This window comes from Rhyacophila brunnea, unplaced genomic scaffold (genome assembly GCF_057557595.1).
Source record: "Rhyacophila brunnea isolate RB1 unplaced genomic scaffold, BYU_Rbru_1.0 scaffold_15, whole genome shotgun sequence".
In the NCBI taxonomy this organism is placed as follows: Eukaryota; Metazoa; Arthropoda; class Insecta; order Trichoptera; family Rhyacophilidae; genus Rhyacophila; species Rhyacophila brunnea.
In genome coordinates this window covers 7,766,926-7,787,903 of record NW_028232806.1, presented here as the reverse complement: position 1 = coordinate 7,787,903, position 20,978 = coordinate 7,766,926, and the positions used below count along the sequence as shown (strand labels likewise).

The 20,978-nt window shown below is 35.2% G+C and overlaps 1 protein-coding gene across 1 annotated transcript; it reads left to right on the top strand.

Moving 5' to 3' along the window:
- Nucleotides 1–1,305: 1,305 nt before the first annotated feature.
- CCT5 (chaperonin containing TCP1 subunit 5) lies at nt 1,306–16,259 on the top strand. The gene is made up of 9 exons (XM_085943045.1): nt 1,306–1,515; nt 7,205–7,439; nt 7,958–8,190; nt 8,490–8,648; nt 9,857–10,003; nt 11,128–11,490; nt 12,581–12,735; nt 13,444–13,535; nt 14,478–16,259. The coding sequence occupies exons 1-9, from the start codon at nt 1,408–1,410 to the stop codon at nt 14,615–14,617; spliced, it is 1,632 nt and encodes a 543-aa protein (XP_085799171.1). The 5' UTR covers nt 1,306–1,407; the 3' UTR covers nt 14,618–16,259.
- Nucleotides 16,260–20,978: the final 4,719 nt, after the last annotated feature.

Below are 20,978 nucleotides of genomic sequence, written 5' to 3'. Positions count from 1 at the left end.
CTCACATAGGTATATGTCGTATAAATGGGAGCTGAACTGCGATAGCCTTGTCAGAAATTCGAGGATATTCTTTATTAACCAAAATCCAGAAAATACCCAATGGAACATCGGCGAAATTCATTTTTAGCGTCAAGTCGTTCCTCAATTCAACAAAATTCCTCACTAATATAATTATAGTGCTTCTATAGAATTTCCGGCATTGGTTACAAAAGGGTTTCGAATCCAGTCGTATTGATTGTATGAAAGTAATGATGAAATTTCTTTTGCAGCAAAGTTATAAGTTTTTCGGCCGGACCCAAAATTCATTGCTTCTTTTCAATGGTAGTGAATTTATTTAATATCCCTATGGTAGTAAGGCATATCAATATTTTCATTCTGACCTTACATTTTTTTATTAATTTTATTCTCTTTATTATTTATTATTATTATTCTCTTTCTTTATTATTTTACTCAAATATATTACCAGCCATGCACGCAAAATTGGCCATTAAGTAAGTATTGTATAATATAGGTACAAAATTATTTGCATTTTTTGACACAATGCGCCGCGGCACACCAGTGTGCCACGGCACACCGGTTGCGGAGCACTGTTCTAAAGGAATAATTATAGTACTTTGCACCAATTTATAGTATGGAAATAAGAAATGTTAGTACTTCTGACGTAGTTTTTATTGTTGATATTAAATCTTTAAGATAAAAATGAATTTTTTCCGACATTCAAAACTATAGTATTTTGAGTATACTATACCTTTTTTATAATAGTAGATAACTACGCGGGACAAAACTATAGTACAAATACTATAATTATACTACGAATGGCAGCACTGCTTGAGTACGACTTCTGAGTCATGACACTCTTTTAAAGGCTCTCTAGTCTTATACTATTCAGCTAACTACAATAATATTTTCTTTCCACAGACGAAATAAATAGTGACAGTCTCAGAGATTGATTTAATTTAAAAAAAGACATTGAATGAAAACCAGAACTATGCAATACAATAAGTTATGTAATAAATTTATCAATAATCTATTATAATTAAACCCACTTGACCCCGTACCCAGGTAACTATTTAAAAATATTTATAATTGAAAGCAGTACAGTCTTAATAAGATATAATATTCAATGATACTATCCAATTATATTATTCCACCCATATCTGCAATAAAATATACCTATGCAATACGCTTTAGAATGATAACCAAAAATATTATTTATGTTTCATAGTTGTTCATGTATGCCAAACTCATGCATTCTTTTTAATTCAATCTAGAATCGTCGAATCTTTTCTTTCACTTGTAACATTCAGTCTTCTTTCAAATATACAAATGGTGGTCTAGGCTTAATTTCGTTTTCAAACAAAATCGAAGATCATCCGTGAATTGTGATTTTGTTTTCAATAAATAACCATGACAGCTTTTCCGGGCACGGTTGCCTTTGATGAATTTGGCCGCCCATTCATCATAATCCGCGACCAAGAGCGTCAAAAAAGGCTAACCGGCAACGATGCCCTGAAGGTAGTTCCTGTGTTTTTATTTTACTTATTACTAAATAATTGTATGAAAGCTACCCTGTCTCTTGATAAAAACATGTTGGGGGTTTACTCGTAGAGTGTTCCAAGTTGAAAATGTTCTCATACGTTGATCGATTTATTTATTATTCAGCTGTCAGAATATATCTAGACTTCTAGATAGTTCTTTTATGTGTGGGAGTGACATCCTTTACCAAAATTTTAAACCATGACTTTAAATTGAAATGGAGGCAGCCGAAATCCTCAGGAATGTGAAGATATGTGTGTAAATAATACTTTCCACTAGTTTCAATGAAACAGTTGAATTATTTCAATACATATCATTCAAAATAAAATAGGTTGGTATTGTTATGCCCAAAATGAGTCACATGATTCAGGTTTCTTTTGAACATTCTCAAACTAGTAGTATACCTATTTGATCAATGCACAAAGCTTTAAAAAGTTCATTGTAGATTTGATGATTTGAATTCATAATTTTCTCATTCAAATGAAATAATAAAAAAAACTTTTAAGACCTTTCCAGCAGAACTATGTGTGAAACCTTCAGTTTAACTATATGAGTAGACCTATCCTAAAATCAGTATTTTATTCATTAATTGTATAATAATATATATATTATAATTGAGTTGTGTCTATCAATTCTTAATCGAGAGATCGTTTAGTTTGACAATTTGTACGTTTCTGTAGGAGTCTCTGTTAGTCACCTCAACCGGCTAGTCATTAACGTCACTCACAGGGAACACAGAATTAATGGGAACTAAAATACCTAACGGGTGTGGAGTAACAGGCAACCGATCTCGAGTGTGGAAGAATATGGAATAAACTTAAACACGTGTCAAGAATATGTCATTCTAAGCTTGTCCTTCGTTGTGACAACTGCTCTCGGTTTATGAACTGACGCTCATTCAATATTGGTGTATTTAGAGGTTGCAACACACACTATTCTGTGTTGTCTATAATGTGTTTCATCTTCGTAGGACACTCATACATTTAAACCCTGCTTCAAAATGTAGTGCATTGGGTATAGTCTATCTGAATTATATTTATTAATCTCAGCTGTCACTCAGCTAGTGCCATGTTCCGTCAATATAATAAAAACTCTTAGAAAGTGTTATGACTTAGCTGCCGGGTATGTGCATGTAGTTGCATATAGTGTGGTTGCATTATTTCCTATCTGAAAGTATGACTTGAATCCACCCATCTTATAACTATGAATAAAATATAGAATAGGTACTTTCTAAAATTGTTTATAAATATATTACCAGTATTTTAAATGATTAGCTCGAGTGCCTGCCTAAAGCAGCATTCGACCCCCACTTCTCTGTTGACTCTTCCGCCGTAGGCTATGTGGAAGCTGGTCAGAAGAAATAGAAGAGCATTAATAAATACACATAAACGCAATCACGAGACAGCGTAATGGGCGCTGAGCATTAATAGTCCCAACAAGAAAGTCTTCTATAGTTCAGGTTTTTTTTTTTGTATCACGAAAGTCATCTAGAAAAAAATCCAGCCTGCTAAAGTTAAATTTAAATGCTATGATGATCTGTCGTATATCGCAAGCCTAATATTACAAGGTTCTCTAAGTGTTCGTCCTTGACAAAACAAACCCAATAATGACATATTATAAGGTGCCTCATTGTTACTTTTGTTTCGTCAAAAATAAACACTTGTACTTCTCCACCTGCGATATGTGTCAAAAAACCTGTTTTGTAGTCTTGTACCTCACAGTGTACACACGCTGGCATATACTGCATACATAATAATTATGCCGAAAGGGTCTATGACAACATACATTGGCATAGTTTTTCAACTACATGTACCTAAACACCACCGATAGTTTTTGTAACCTATAATTGAAACCTGATTCATTTCAAACATGGATAATCTGAATAATTCCTGATCCTTAAGTGTTTACTGTATTTATCTGATTTAGATGATTAAATTTGATGAAAGATTAGTTTTATTTATATACACACTAGCAGTATCACCCGGCGTGGAATGGTTTAATATTTGAAAATAAAAATTCTAAATATACGTGGAGTGCAAAGGATTGAATTTAACCCTTTGGCTGCTACGATGTTGTGCAAAATCCGGTCGAAGATTGCTACCAATAATTGTCGATAAATTAAAGTATTGTATTATTTTTAGACACCTTACCACTCTAATTGATTCTGCGAAATCGGAATATTATGAAAACACGTTTTGTAATTAGTTTATCGTTTTGAATAGATAATGAGGCTATTAGATATCCCCCACTTCGTCTGCCTTTAAAATTAATTGAAATTCTCTTTCTCGCTCTATCATACTGACGACCACGTGTGCGAGCGAAACGAACTATCGAGTATTTATTTTTAACCCTTTCTAAGCGTTACGAATCCCGACTTAGTACAACAGTGCGCGTTGTGATTTCAAGCATCAATAAATCGTAATAAATGTCAGTCAAACATACACAAATAGAGTAGTAAAAAATCGGAGTCAAGTTCAAAAATGATTATGACAGAACCTAATATTTTATGTGACTCTAAAAATAAACATTCGTCGCCTAAATCTGATAAGAAATCATGAACAAGACTTCTTCATTGAAAAAATGCCAGCTTACTCGAGCGGCGCCATGACACTTACGAAATGGTGCTGGACTAATGCGTCGATGACAGATTAACAAGTGTAAGAACAGTTCAGTATTCTTATAGTCTACCGGCTACCATTTCGACAAATATGTCATACACATAATGAATAATAATATGGTTTATGACTTTTATGAGCATTTTTGTTGAGTGTGTTGAAAAAATATCAGTCATAAATAACTCATTTTTATAGCATCCAGGACATCTCAAACTGTGTAACTTTTGTTTGAACTCGCATACACATTGCAGCACTGCAGGCCGAGTATAAATAAATCATCCTTGAGAACTACTGGCTATTTGAGAGTGATGTACTTACCACCAGTGCCTGGTTTGTACCTACCATTGACCCCGAACTGAATGGAATCGAATGACACATAGTTTATATAACAAAATGGTTTATTTTTCGAATACCTATTACAATTCGTAAAATATTAAATTTCAGACACTTTTTGCACTTCTAAATGCTTTATAGTCACCACAATTTTATTTTCAAGTTCATTTGTTTTTTTTTTATTATATTACTTCAATAACCTGGTACTAGAATAGGTAATCTCTTATTTTATTATAATGACGTGATAGTAAGTAACTCGAGTTATTTTCGACTATAAATATAAGAAGAATTCTACATAAAAAAAATAGTAGTCATGAATCAAACCCTTTTGAATAGTATTACGAAAAAAATAATTCTCAGGTGTCTGTCTCACACCAGCAGACGATGATTTGCCGCGCAGTGTATAAAAATTCAGTAGCGCGGGACCTGGTGTTTGCGTAATATGACAATTTCCGCATTTATGCAGGAACGGGCGTCTGAGTGTTCGTGTCTTTTCTTTATAAATGGCTGATAACTAGGGTAAATAAATAATTTTTGTCTGTTTCACCTAATACTATAACCAGAAAATAGTATTTAAAAATGTTAATCAATGATAAACAAAGAGACATATTAAATCGCGGACTTCTAGGTATATTTAAATGACACCTGGTTCAAATTATTTTCCGAAACTATAAACTCGCGGATAATATACTGGCAGATAGGCGAATGAATGCAATCTCCAAAAGCATTCCTTTTGTAAAAATATTTTGTAAATTCACTTTGATCAATGTAACTTTCGAATATTCTATTTAACAGTTTACGCACCAAATAGTTTTTCAATCACTAAAAAACAATATAACTTATTATATCGCAAACTCGTATCGTTACAAACACGTCAGTCAAATGTCTTCGGCGCACATGCACTAAGAAGCGATAAGACACTATATACGCGGCAAATTTGAATTGGCCCGATGACTGATATATTTTTATTCAAGACACGCTCCCGAAAAATATTTATTTAAATTAGATAGAACAAAAGTTTAGGCTATCCATTGACAGATGTCAAGAGAAGGATGATTTTTGAATAAATTAAATCAATATTCGAATTATTCGCGCCTGGCGGAAAGCAGTACTAGGCAAACGAAAATCGAAATGACTTTAGTCAGCTGACGCGCGGATGACTCGCGCGTATAGGCTGACTAAAGTCAGTTGCCGCGTTAGAAAGGTTAACAGCTATTGGAAACAATCCCACACGAGGGATAATACAAAATAGTGGAATTAGGAAATTACCCGGCCGAAAAGAAAAAGTTTGCATTGTTTGCAGTAGGAAAAATGGTGGCCCCGTTAAAAGATCGCGTACAGTATGCTTGAGTTGTGAAAAAGGTCTTCATGGTGTTTGCTTATTGGAACATTTAAAATATTGAAAATGATTTTTATTTCATTATTTTTTTTATAAATGAAATTGTTTTTATAGAAGTAGTATAAATCCACTTTAATTTAATAGAAAATCTACGGTCCCTTCAGGGAGTCACGATCCGTGTATTTTACTTTAGTAAATTAGAAATAAGTAAGTAAGTATTAATTAAGTTAGTATAATCTTTAGTATTTTTAGGGAAACACTGTTCTAAAATACTTTTCCCACTGTTTCAAATGTATAATATTAAATAAAAAATTGTCATTCCACCCGGAATTTGACTGTAAACAAATAAAAAACGAAATTTGTTTATATTGTAAACTGTTAATTGTATTTGAAATTAATGCTTTTATTATAAAAATGCTGATGCGATGAAAAAAAATACAATCGTTATAAGTTCTAACCCTACCCAGTCACAAAACATATATTACACAACAATAAAACTAAATATATCAAAAATGTTTCATACCGCTGAAGCAGTAGTATGTTCCAAAATTAACTTAATATTTCAGGCATCAAATGCAAAACGACGATCGTTGTAGCCAATATCAAAAACGATATATCGTTGCGTAGCATTCTAAGGGTTAAAATATAATTTTTATTTTTAACATATAGTATATTTTTGTACATTTATTGCATTTAAATATCTTAAAAAGTAGTACATATTCGATTTATTATTTTAAGGCTTTTCTATATAATATAAATATCCAATTGCATCATTCCAGGGCTTTTCAATATAAAATATTTGTGGCTTTTCCATTTGGTGCCAAAATACATAGATTTTTACTACTCCCAACTCTTGATGCCGCTACATACGATTGTCCGTGAGTGAAGCATTCCAATTTAATGTGGCAGCACTGCGTCGCCTGCGCTGCGCCGGCTCGGTTGGCTCCCTACCGATTAGCGATTCTAATAACACAATTATTTGCATCTAACTTTTGCCATTTGACCTCCGATCGAGCTGAAATAAACACCAATATTTTTTAAATGTACACATTCTAGCGATATTTTCAATACAAAATGGGGGTTGCAGCATTAACTTTTTCTGCAAAAACCATAAAACTGTCCCCGGGATGCAACTAATTCGAGACGGAGACCCTAACCACACACTCCGGCTCGTCGGCCTCCGTCTACTTTCCAAATTTTGTCGAAATCCGACTGCATGTGGATTTGCATAAAGAAAAACCGAAGGACGGTACAAACAAACATCCAAATATATTCTTAAAATTATAGTATAGATTAGTATTTCTTTGTTTATACAGAGTACTGCATATTTACCAATCTTCTTGGTTACAACATTTTCAACTGAATGATATCTTCTTTCCAGTCGCACATAAATGCGGCGTGTCAGATCGCCTCCATGCTGCGGACGTCACTTGGCCCCCGTGGCCTGGACAAACTGTTGGTGTCGCCTGACGGGGACGTCACAGTCACCAATGACGGAGCCACCATCTTGAAGTTGATGGATGCGGGACACGAGATCGCCAAACTCCTCGCTCAGCTCTCTCAGAGCCAGGATGATGAGATCGGCGACGGAACCACGGGTGTTGTCGTGTTAGCTGGTAAGATCCTTTTGTTCATCATTTTTATCAAAGAGCGATTGTCATAAATTTCTAACACACATTTGATAGTTTAATATAGCACAGTTTACATCAGGTTTTCATAACCTTTTTGACCCATGACATAAATTGGGTTAGAAGTTTTGGTTTCACCAAAGTTTTTTCTATCCTAGCAATTTTCCCACAACATTAAAATTTTCTGACCAGAATCCAGGTTTATTCTCGTTGCAAAAACTTCCAAAGATGTCTTTGTAATGTTATCGTATGCTATTTACTGTCTCAAAATTTTGTTGTTTGAAAATGTTCCGTGACCACTCAATGTGCCATCTGACCAATTTTGGATCGCTTCCCATACGTTAAGATGTTGGAAAGTTAAAGAAAATACAATAATAAATTTGAAACACATTTGCAACAATAAAACAAATAAAATTCAGAAGTACCAATATGTACGGTTTTTAGCTGCAGTGTGACATTTATTTTGTATAGTATAAATATTAATTTTCCTCCTATGTAAACCTCAGGTGCCCTGTTGGAGCAAGCTGCAGACCTAATAAACCGCGGCATCCATCCAACGAGGATCGCCGATGGCTACGAAGAGGCCGCCCGATTGGCCGTGGCTCATCTGGACACGATCGCTGAGCCCTTCCCCGTTGACCGCGCCAACCCCGAGCCTCTCATCAGGACCGCCATGACCACTCTGGCCAGTAAGATCATCAGCAGCTGTCACAGGCAGATGGCTGAGATCGCTGTGCAGGTGCGTTACCAATGTTTCATAACTCCAATATTGAACTGTAACCGCAGTAATGTCGCAGGCCATACACTATCAACACACCTCAAAAGCACTATAATGTCTTGGTTGTTCTTAGTTCAGTTTCTGTGATATGGTACATATAACCATATTTATAAATCATCATTAAAAATATCATTTTTATGAAAGTATGTAGTACTATGGAATGTTGTAATAATCACATTTCCATGTATCGCATACATGTCTAGTCTTATGGCGTGTAGCTATGTTTAAGACAAATTTTATTCAAAATTGTTTCTTTTCAGGCCGTCTTAGCTGTTGCCGATTTGGAGAAACGCGATGTGAACTTTGAACTGATGAAGGTGGAAGGCAAAGTGGGCGGGAAGCTGGAGGACTCTATGCTCGTTCGTGGAGTCGTCCTGGACAAGACCATGAGCCATCCGCAAATGCCCAAAATACACAAGGTTAGTTGACTTAATTTGTTTAATTTATCTCATGATGTTGAGATAGAAATAATAATTGCTTACCTGTTCTGAAGATTTTTTTCCCATTTTATTAATTATTGCCGAAGCATTTACGTATTTTGGTATACAAACCAATACCGAATCATTATATGTCATCGTTCACTTCATTCATTTGATGATGCCACTGACACAAAATCACACTGTTAGAAGTAGACTGCGGTAAGTTTAATGTGAAGTGTGGCTGTTTCGATAACTACAATACTGACAATCCTTTCATAATATATTGCAGCGACATGACGGCGGCCATGACACTTCAACTTATAATTATCGTACTCTAGTTCTCATTTGTGATGCACCAGTAGACCATAAATCCATGCCAGTGACCTTGAAGAAAGGCACACGGGTCTCGATTGCTTAGTAGTTTTCATTTGTCTGTACTTCCACAAACAAAGCTTAATCCCCACATGCTACAGTAAAACCTCGTTAGTAAGAACACTGATAATTCTAAATTCGCGCTAATTTGAAATTTTCGTGATCCCTTGAACATTATTTTCATATAAAACCATTCCTTTAATTCGAAATGATTTCAGAGTCCTGGCATATAAAAATATTTAATAAATCGTAATAAAGTACACTATAATCATGAGCCAGTCATTGAAAATTGTGACAGACTTTACTTAAAACATCAAAAACATGGTTTTACTAGAGGACCAATGAGGAAAAATAAAAAATATTTTGTATTTTTATATAATTCTAGCTCAATTTATGGATCAATGACACATGCTATTTGCACAGATTTTAATTTGAAAGAATTGTATTGGAAATTTGGTAGGCACATCTATGATCGGAAACAAAATTAATGAATATCGAAAAAAAAAAAATATTTTTCGCCTATACATTTCATATTTCGATTTTTTTTTTCGATTTTCGGTCCCTGAGGTTTTACTGTACATGCACATCGGGTTTGTCTGCAGTATGGATTTGTTGTTGAGGCCCACTATATAATATGTACTATCTTTGGAAGCTTTACGACCATGTCGAATTAATTTATTATAATTTTTTTTATCCGTGTGTAATGACATCTGCGGTCAGGTCTAAATGGCATACTTAGTGGTTAGAATTTTTTCTCAATGCATGCAATATTCACATCGTGCTCTTTTTTAATATAAGCGTGTTTTGTTAATGTTTTGTTTTTTTCGATTTGACAGAATGCAAAGATCGCTATCCTGACCTGCCCGTTTGAACCACCAAAGCCCAAGACCAAGCATAAGTTGACAGTGAGCTCCGCCGAAGACTACAAAGCCCTACGCCAGTATGAACACGACAAGTTCAGGGAGATGGTCAAACAAGTCAAGGTGAGCACAGAGCAATATTGATTGTTTTATTATGTGCTGTAATTAATAAAGTGCGTGGGTTTTTTTTTCAATGAATGTTAGGAATGAAAATGGAAATTTACTAGGCATTATGAGCACCAACCATGGGACTAAGTTTATAATATTCCAGTCATGGTGTGTTTGGAATTTGGAAGAATACCAACCGGAAAAATATAACTGTTAAAAAAACATAAATTAAATGTTTATTTCAACTATATTTACCACCTTTTATATGTTGTATTTGCTTGCTATTAAAATTAAATACAGTGAGGGGAAAAAATGGTAATTTACCTGCCATATTTTTAACTGAATTTTTTGATTTTTTTTTCATGGTTTTGGACCCTACAATGTGGCAATATTTTAACAAACTTGAAGATCAATAATTACTATATAGCGTTATATCAGGCTGCATAGAGCTCCAGATCCGTCCACACTTTTATATTTGTATTGTATATATGAGGCGTCTAATTCCAAAAAGCGATAAGTCCATATTTGGTCAAAATCGAGAAAAAAATACGCACGTATTCTTTGTATAATTTTACACAATATGTATTGATTTATAAATTCCAAAACGCGACGCGACATAACCCTACGAAAAAAAATATTTTAAGTCTCGATTTATTACAAAAAGCGCCAAGTCCGTTTTTCATATTATTTAAAGCTTGGTTGATTTCGCGCGTGTTTAAGTCAACCAATAAGGGAACGTTCAATATTGAAAAGGGCGTCTCCCATGCTGTAGCATCTGGTAAACTTTTGACAGTGCCACGGAAATATGTGCCTTATGCGGGATAAATTAAAAAGTGAAGTACAAGTAGCGCAATTCCAATTTTATTTTGCCTATATTTATTACATTTAAGAGTTTATCGGCTGAAACAAATTGCCATTTGATTCTAATTTCGGCATAGAATACAACATAAAAACGTAATAACGTTTCCGAAAATATTGAATTGTGGACTTGTCGCTTTTTGTAATTAGACGCCTCATATATTATAATATATATCTATGTCCGCGACCCCCGCTTTATCACTGCAGACAGCGCTATGAAATCGCAGCCATGACTCATAGTTGCAGAATAATTTTGTAATTATTATTCATGTCTTTTCTAGGACGCCGGTGCCACATTGGCTCTTTGCCAGTGGGGTTTCGACGATGAGGCGAACCACCTCCTCTTGACTGAAGGTCTGCCAGCTATCCGCTGGGTGGGAGGTCCTGAGATGGAACTGGTCGCCATCGCAACGGGTGGCAGGATCGTGCCCCGTTTCGAAGAACTCTCAGAAGCCAAACTGGGACAGGCCGGCTTGGTTAGAGAGCTCAACTTCGGAACCACCAATGATTCGATGACAGTGATCGAGGACTGCAAGAACAGCCGGGCTGTGACCATCTTGATCCGAGGAGGCACCAAGATGGCCATTGATGAAGCGAAGAGGTCCATTCACGACGCTCTGTGCGTTATCAGGAGTTTGGTCCAGGTATGTTTTTAACTTATATTATTCTCACAATGGAAGTTAATTTTGACGTACATAGATGCCATTTTGGCAGTTTTGATTCAGTAGGCATATTTCTTACCTTTCATACGATGTATCATTCACTGCTCTAGGGAGCACTGAATAAATGTAGGTAACATGGAATTCTGACACCACAGGCGACGGGGTGATCACCCTGTGTACCGATATCTAAGACAGCTTAGTAAGAGATGTAGACGTGCTAACATAAGTCAGTATCTGAATTTGTTTCTACGCTTATTACAGTACAAAAAAGACTGAGTGAAATGTTAAATTTAATGTTAACTTATAATAGCACATTGTGGATTCGTTTGTAGCAAACTTCACAATATATCATCCATTTCTGTTTAACCCAGAAGTATTTCAATGCATTTTTAGATTCATTCAAAGTAAATTTAAAATGAATGGTTTTGAATGAAAGTTATTTTTGTTAAATCTACATTAACCGAGTCATTTACATTGACATCTGTTTCGGGCTTTAAACCCATCTTCGGAACGGTTGACTCAGCGCTCGAAATGGAAAAGTTTACGAACCGGAGCGCTCGACAAATTTTCTGAAGATATTTACATAGTCATCAAATCGTATGTGTATTTTATAAAAATAAGTGTCAGATTTTCTATTCTATGGCCTATCTAGCACACACGGTCAACATATTTTTTCCACGAGACGGAGCGATAATTTTACAAATTTCATGAGCCGGAACGGCGCTCCGGTGCGTTCCGATCCATTTCGAGCCCTAGGTTGACTATAAATTCTACAACAGATCAAATAATAAATCTAAAATTGCCTCCGACTCGAAAAACAAACTCAGGCTTCTGAAACATTTTTGGGGAAATTTAATTAACCTGGTGGTATCCTGGAGACATTGTAAGAATGCAGGTCTGGTTTGAAGACCAATGGATCGTTATAAAAATGTTCCACTATAATATTCTATTCAGGTTAGATTACCAAGTGAAAAAGGATTCTCACAGTCATATTCAACTATGTAACCGCGGCTCACCTATGCAACATGATCCACTGTCCATCTGTTAATATTGTAATATTCATTTTGCTTAGGATTCTCGAGTGGTGTTTGGTGGTGGAGCAGCTGAGACATCGTGCTCTCTGGCTACGGCTGCGCTGGCAGACAAGCAGACTGGTCTCAACCAGCATGCCTTCCGGGCTTTCTCCGATGCCCTTGAGAGTATTCCACTCGCTTTGGCTGAGAACAGGTAACTATGTAATACATACTGTCCAATAAGATCTTCTTGGCTATGTGTTAAAACTGTGAACTAACAACATTTTTAACCGCACTTCGATTATAGCACCTTCCGGTTAGCGACGAGTTGTCCACGTGTTAAAACTGTGAACTAACAAGCTCCTCCTACTTTTAACTGCACTAGCGCTTCTATTCTATTGTCCGTCTCTGAACTGTGGGTGCGGGTGGGCTTAAATCCTACATCTGACTTAAAGCTCTTGACGTTATTCAATGTGTGTTTGAGAATGTGTTTGGTGAATAGTATAACAACTATAAACTCCATTCCCATATGCTTCAAGAGAGAAAATGATTAATTATTTTTATATCGTACCATGGGTTCGAATCCTGCAACTGGGTCGAATTCACCTGTTTCTTCATTGTGTTTAGATTGGAAATTGTAATTTATCCATACATATCAGCTACACAGATAACCAGTCACCTTTGTTTACTGGTTGCCACACACACTGGTAACTATTGGTTACAGCCACTTGTTCGCCCGTTATTGCAGTGGCGTGTAATTGTGATCATGAGGGGTAAACATCTACCTTTAGAACCTGGTACTTGTATGTTTCTAGAAGAAAATATTAATATATAGTGCCGGGAAAGTGTGATTGGATATTTTTTTTGTCGAGCTAATATCTTCTGACACGTAATTAATTGTTACTTGTATTCTTTGTTGCAGTGGTCTTGCTCCCATTGAAGCTCTATCTGAATTGAAGGCTCGACAAATTGCTGAAAAGAATCCTGCATTAGGAGTCGACTGCCTCAACAGTGGTAAGATATGATTTTTTTAATTCTTTCAACTATGTACTCATGAGGCCCTTCTAGAGACTTAAGAGCGCGACACGGAACCACGTTGATCGAGTAAGTTACACTTTGCGATGGACACTACCCAGAGCAATGACATTAATATGGACGAATCATCTGGGAAAAAAATTACACTCACTTTATTGTCGGGTCTGCCGAATGGCATAATCTGTTCTAACGGGCCGGCTCTCGTGGCGCAGTGCGTAAGGCGCTTGCCTTCCACCCGAGAGTTCTTGGGTTCGATTCCCGATCAGGACACACAATATTCATGTGTTTGTCTCAAAGCCTGGGTGTTTGTGATTGTTCAAAATTACTAACAAACCACCTTGTACGAAAAAGCAAGGACATGGTTATTAATAATTGATCATTGATCCAGATCACTAATTAAACTCTACTTAAGACGTTTCTAAATCGCTTCGTTTGCTTTTTCTATTAAAAATAGAAATCTAAACTGGAGTTATTGGAATTAATGTGTAATAATATTGAACAGATAAGTCAAGACATTTCTTGGAGGCAGCCGAGGTCCTCATTGCATTGTAGTGCCAAAGCTCATACTAAATTCTTTCTACTGTAGCGTGTATATTAAAAAAATACTCCTATTCGTTTTGTTAACTTCGCTTATCGAGTCTTTGTAATTGCCAAAAACATATAGTCTTCCACGTTTATTTGACCGTGTAAGTGGCCATTGTAGTCCAATGAGTAAGGCACTGGGTTCTCATTCCAGGGTTTCGGGGTAGATACCTTGTGAGGTCACAATACAATTATGTGATTTTCTCAAAGCCAAAACAATTGCATGAAGTGATTGTTTTACTTCTGCTGCTGTCATTGGACTGTTAGTGTTTAAAATAATAATGAATATGCGAGTCTGGATGCATTCAACACTCATGTTTTTTCTTTTGTCTTGTGCAGGTTCAAACGACATGAAGGCGCTCCATGTGATAGAATCCCTCAACAGCAAGAAACAGCAGATTTCGCTGGCGACACAACTCGTCAAGATGATTCTCAAGATCGACGATGTACGGGCACCCAACGAGGGAGGCGGTTATTAGGACGACACCATTCATTATTAATATTTAATTGTAATGTTATTAACAATATTAAAATGTGGTCCTGGAAATACTACCCAGTGGTTCCATCATTATTGAAACATTGTGTATTCTATGATGCAGACCATATTGTATTCTATGGTTAAAAATGCTGCGTTCTGATAGTAATTTCCCGCAATTTGTTAAGGGTAATCGTTATCAGATTTGTATTTCTCCAGCCACTCTACAAAACTAACTGCGTTAGTTCCGTATTATATACGTTTAATATGCATTTACGGGCATAGTTTTATCACACAACACGAAAAACATATTTTTTAAGGCTAATGATAATCGCTTATTTTGAATACTGTGCCTAGATTTTTTCCAATCAGAGATTATAATAGAATTTGTGTTCGTATATTTAGTAATATTTGTTGGTTGTCGATAAACGAACAATTTACAGAAGTTTATATTCCAGATATTATATCTTTGATCTTTGGTGGGTTTACTGATATTTTTCCTAAATAAATAAATTACCAACTTTGCATCTACATATTTGACCAAAGATCACAGATATGTTTTATCTATTTGGCATAAACACAGTAGTGCGCTACGAATGAAAGATTTTACATGTAACTTTATATTCATATGGTTATATTTATGTATTTTTCTATCTAATTAAAAGAATAATGTATTTTGATGTTTTTTTCATTTCTCAAAAAGTGCATTCGTAATTGAGTACCACTGGATATTGATCTGTTACCGTGTTTCCCAGACTAGTTTCTCAGTGATTTGTGCAGTATTGCCAACCATAATACAATAATTATACTTTGTGAACGAGAGTATGTTTATTACGCTAAAAATACTATAATTTTGAAAGTCAGAAATATAGCATAATTATCTAATATGCAGAAACAATAAATGAGGGAAATTTTTTAATTGGCTCTTATAACACTGGACTCGTTCATCATCAAAGTTGTCAGTTTGGGTAACATGAGATCGTAGAGAGGTGGTCCGAATTGTCATTTGGATCGGGGTTGCAATGTCCTGAACAATTTGAATTGTCACGACATAATTGATTTATACATTGTTCTCAAACACGTTCGCAAAAAGCTAATTAATTTTACCCTAAGAGTTATATTTGAATATTTTTGTCCTTGGTGAAGTTAGATCAACATTCGTAATTCATTCTTTTGGATGTCACTTGATCTGTTGATAAAACACTCATCAGTGTTGCCATATTTTTCTGTGCTGATTTTAATAATACAAAGGTATAAAAATTTTAGTATGGTTGGCATAATATTTCGGTATGCCTCACACTATTTTCTTATGTTGGATATTTGAATACATTTTTCTTTTATCAAGATCTGTATGTGTAAAGTAAAATGGATAGGGTGCTAGTCTGTTAAGTATTTTCATTTGTCAATAAATTCAAGAATATGTTTGCTTTATTTTAATCTAATCCATTATTTCACACGCATCACAATTCACTCATATATAACATTTAGCTTGTATTGTCAATTTAAGCCATTTTTTTTAACCTTTTCCGCTGACGTTTTTGATTTATTTTTTCTAAAATCAAAATGGACAGAATGGGTTAATTACATCTGAATTTTTGTGAAGAAATGTAGAAATGGACAAAAATATACGGCTTTTATTTAAACTACACGTTTTTTTATTTCTTTACTTGATCATTTTCATGATCAAAGTGATGAAGTAAACCTGACAACCTAAGCTGGCTCTCACATCAAAATTCGCCTTGTGCGCCGCATGTCAAATTCGTTGATGTGACGTTATCGTCGAAACACATGTCAAATGGAGCTCCGCAGATTGGTGGAATGCAACTGAACAACAAATGCGACAGGTCGACTCTTCTAACATGTTGCATATCGCAAGCGCCGAGAACATGACAGCCCTCCGGCCATTTGTATCTAGATGTCAGTGCGCCGATCACTGGGTGCTTGATGAGTTGTGCTGTGATAAATGATGCATATTATGCCTAATTGACGGATGAATCCAATATTTTTGCCTTCTACTTAAAATTCTGCCGTACCAATGCATTTTAATCGCTGTTTCAGCGTCCGATGACATATTTGCGTAATGGCGCTGGCCTGAGTATTTGAGGCGCCGAGCGCCAAAGGAGCTCAAGCACCATTTAACAAAAGTGCTACAAAATGGCCGACAAGTTTTCAGTGAATTTATTTTTTTAATTTTAAACTTAATTGTTGAAATGGACAATTATTTTTTAAGCAAAGCAAATTTTAAAAAATCAAAGTATTTACAATAATATTTAATGAAAAATATCTATTGGATTCCAAAAAAATGGTGTTTGAGCCTCTTTGGCATATAGAAAAATGAAAAAAGGTGGCACTTGATACTTTTTTTTGTTGCATAAACATTTTCAAATTCAAATAACGGCATTAATTTAAAAAAATAAATCATTTAAAAAAAATGTTTTAATGTAAGGGTTTGGATAGCAATAAAAAAACATTTTGATATAAACAAATTTTATTATGCCAAATAAACACTGAAAAAATGGTCAAATTTGTTATGATTATTACACGAGTTTGTTTGGCATAAAATTTGCCTTATAATATTAACCTTTTCCACTCGAATTTTTTTTTATAGGTACATACCACCCACTCGAGACTTTTTCCTGCACAAAGCATAATTTCAATATAAAACATTTAATTGGTGAAAAAAATGTAAAAATTTTTTTTTTTTTTTTTATTCTGTAAAATAAATTTATAATGAATATACTGTACTTATTTTTAGTTTATTTATAATTCTTCATTGTGTGGTATTTCACAAAGCAATCTCCAATATGTAATCCTGGCTTATCACAGAATCGTAATGAAATAGCGGTATGTAGAGAACTGGCTATAAAGTGTAAATCGTCCATTATGACTGTAAATATGATACAAATGAATTGCCTTCAAATACACTTGTAATATAAGCGGCTGTCTCGTAAATTTCCTAAATTAGTTTCGGGCTCATAACAACTCATTCCCAGTGCGGTACACATTATCAAAAGATTTCTCAAAAAATAATAAATCGATACGTAATAATTTTCATTTGACTCATTAGAGTATTTCACATTATATAGGTTCCGAATCGGCATAATATACTAGTAAGTATTGTCATCAAAAACAGTATTCAAATATAAAACTGTAAACTATACGAGACGCCCCTGCGCAAGCGAGAACCAATAAAAAATATAAACACACTTCAAAATCATGCGTGACAAACACTTCACTCTAGTCTGGGAACGTTCAATAAATAAAATTTATGTGACAAAAAAACATTGCTTGCAAGCGACGACCTACTAATAAAAAAAGAGAAGATTCCGATAAAAATACTATGTTGAAATTAGGCACGCAGTATTCTTTTGCCGACTTCTTTCTCAGATAAATGTAATAACCTATTATTATTCATTCTAACTTGATTGAAATCGCATTATAAAAATTTCTGAAAATATTACAAAAAATGACTTTATGGGCGGTGCCGCCGCTACGGCGGCACTCGAGTAATACAGGAAACTTCTAATGCCGCCGATATGGCGGCACTCGAGTGTTAAGGGTTAAATACGTTTTTGCCATTACAGCAATGATTTCAAAGCCTTCGGATTGTTTTTTCGTAATAACCGTCTATATACCCAATATTATTAATAATACTAAATTAAATCGTTACTCCAAACTGGCCAAAATAACAAAATCATTATTCAAATTTAACACCATCATTTTTTCTCAAGGATTCGGGTGATTTTTTAAATACTTTTTTTAGTGTATATCAATCGTAATTGGATATAAAACAAGATGAAATTAGAAATAACAGTTATTTTCCTTCGTGGAAGTTAAAGTTTAGTAGACATAATTACTAAAATGACGTTAATAACCATATTTCAAAAGTAATCTAAAATATTTTAAACAACAGCGTATGTGAAAGAAAAACGGATAAAACATGTTAAATTTACCGCGATTTTCCTCGTTTACAGGTTTAACACACATCGAAACTATTTTTCTAATCCTTCTTGAGCTCATTTTTAGTTTTTTTCACTGTTGAGACATATATTCAATAAGACAAATCTGACAGCTGTTTTGGTCTCGCGCTCTCCATAGTATAATGGCGGATAAGCTTCTGTGGCGTGCCGACATAACGACCAAAACAATTATGCCACAGAAAATAAATCTCTATTGTGAAATATCTATAATTATTTGAGCGATAAGACTTTGTGGCATGATACATATCGATTTATAGAAAAAACCTACATTCAAATGTCAAAAATCGTAAAGTTGGCGCTTGAGCTCCTTTGGCACTCGGCGCCTCATTTATTATTTTGATGTTTCAAGACACGAGTGTCGCTGATGTAGAGCCGGCTAAGACCTTGTCCAGATAGTGCGTGGCTACTTACTACTACTCTAATAATGTGCCTCGCCCATACAATAATTGATGTTTGAATGGCCATAAAAAATAAGTGCTGACAATAAGAGAAGAATGACTGACAACTAATTGTCACACACGGCTCCTTTGAGATCTAATGTCACGATATATTTATTGTTGGCAGTGACATAATTCAGTTTGAATGGCAAGTGCTCGAGTGGCAAGACTGCTTAAAAATTGTCAGCCTTTCAACTTGTCAGAGGCTGCCTGCGAAACCTGTTTTTATCTCGTGGCTGATTCAGATGTCACGGCTAAAAAATATGTTTCCATCCATTTATCTTCTGTGAACATTCTGAAGACAGAAGCAAGTCAGAGCGTTTTCTGTTGCACTAATGAGAATTTTTATTAACCATGACTTGAAAGACCTAATCAGCAAGAATTAGACATGAAACGCGATTGATGTCAATATTTTATATTAACAAAATACATTTTGGAAAGGTTTGTTTCACATTGCTTCAAAGATCTGAAATAATTTAATGTCTTTTTTAAACTGTAATCATTTATTTTTATGCATTGTCTACAAAATCAGCGGTGTAGTCTTGTTTATGGTTAATACCATGACACATTGTACAGAAGCGCTATTTCATTTCCAGTATGATTTGAAAAAAAATTAATGGCGTAGGGTGGAGATTCGACACAAATAGAGCACTACACTTTGTCCATCATACTTTAATAATTAAAGTTTTGTATGATTTAATGGCATGTTAGATATTTTATAGATAGAAGAATATTTTCCATCTAATATTGTTTGCTTTAGATTGGATTTTAAAAACTTATCAATGCCATCCGCAATTTGTGTTCTTAGTTCAATGAAAATAAACAAGTATGACTCAAAAGTAAGTGCACTATTTATGTCGCATCTCTCATTGATATACTACTGGATGAATCATATGCTTCTTAAAATGACACCCGATTTTCGGCGACTCGGCCAGTGTTAAAACTGACTGTTTTAATATCAGCGGACTTAACTCGATATAAGCTCACTTAATATTTGTCTTGAAAACGACCTGGCAATAATTATGAGTAAGCCCGATCTAGCTTGCATCTTGACTAATAGTCACCGCATGACGACTTGCTCTGTCCGCTCAGACATGAATTTTTGGTAGCTTGCATACCCTTAGAGATGGTGCCCACAGAACGCGTCGGGCGCCGCACTCGCGAAAAATTTCTACAAGTGGCGCATAAATCATTGAAAATACAACGTAATCAAATACGCCAGCGCCCACTGGATATGGCGACGCATTATACGCGCGCGCCGCATGAATCATCGTTTTTTCGCGAATCACCGCTTCTCGGCGATACAAATGAAAGAAAATACAATGGAGTCCATTCATTGAACACAGCGAGCAAAAACACGCTGCGCGAGGCATCGTCGATCGACGGGCGGAAAGCAATTATTTAATTACAGAGAAGTCATTGTTTTATTTTATTGCGTGTTCAGTTTATCGCTGGTTGAATAATGTCGTCGTAAATTTTAATTACAAGCCCCGAAATAATATATTTTTATTGCGTTGTTATGAGGCGCTGTAATAATATTTATTTTGTGCTGCTTGGGCCGCTTACTACATAGGTGAAGGGTAATGCGCGGCGAGAGACGTGTGATTATGGTTATGAATAAACACTGCATACGCGGACTTCGCGCGCCCGACGCGTTCTGTGGGCACCATCGCTTAGGGTCAATATTCCAAGAACGCAAATTTAGTGTTACAGCCAGGGCAATACGGGTGAAATTCGGGAATCCATGTTAACGGTCTTAACGCATTATACCTACAACGAAATATTATAAGACGATATTCGTAATATCTTTTGTGGTACATTTTTAAAATGACACTTTTATGGTAACTTCTCATCTAGTAGTATATCAATGGGATCTCTACAGCCGACTCCACCCTTTGCCAATGTTGTGTGTATGGTGACGGGTTGGTACATAATAAAATAGAATATA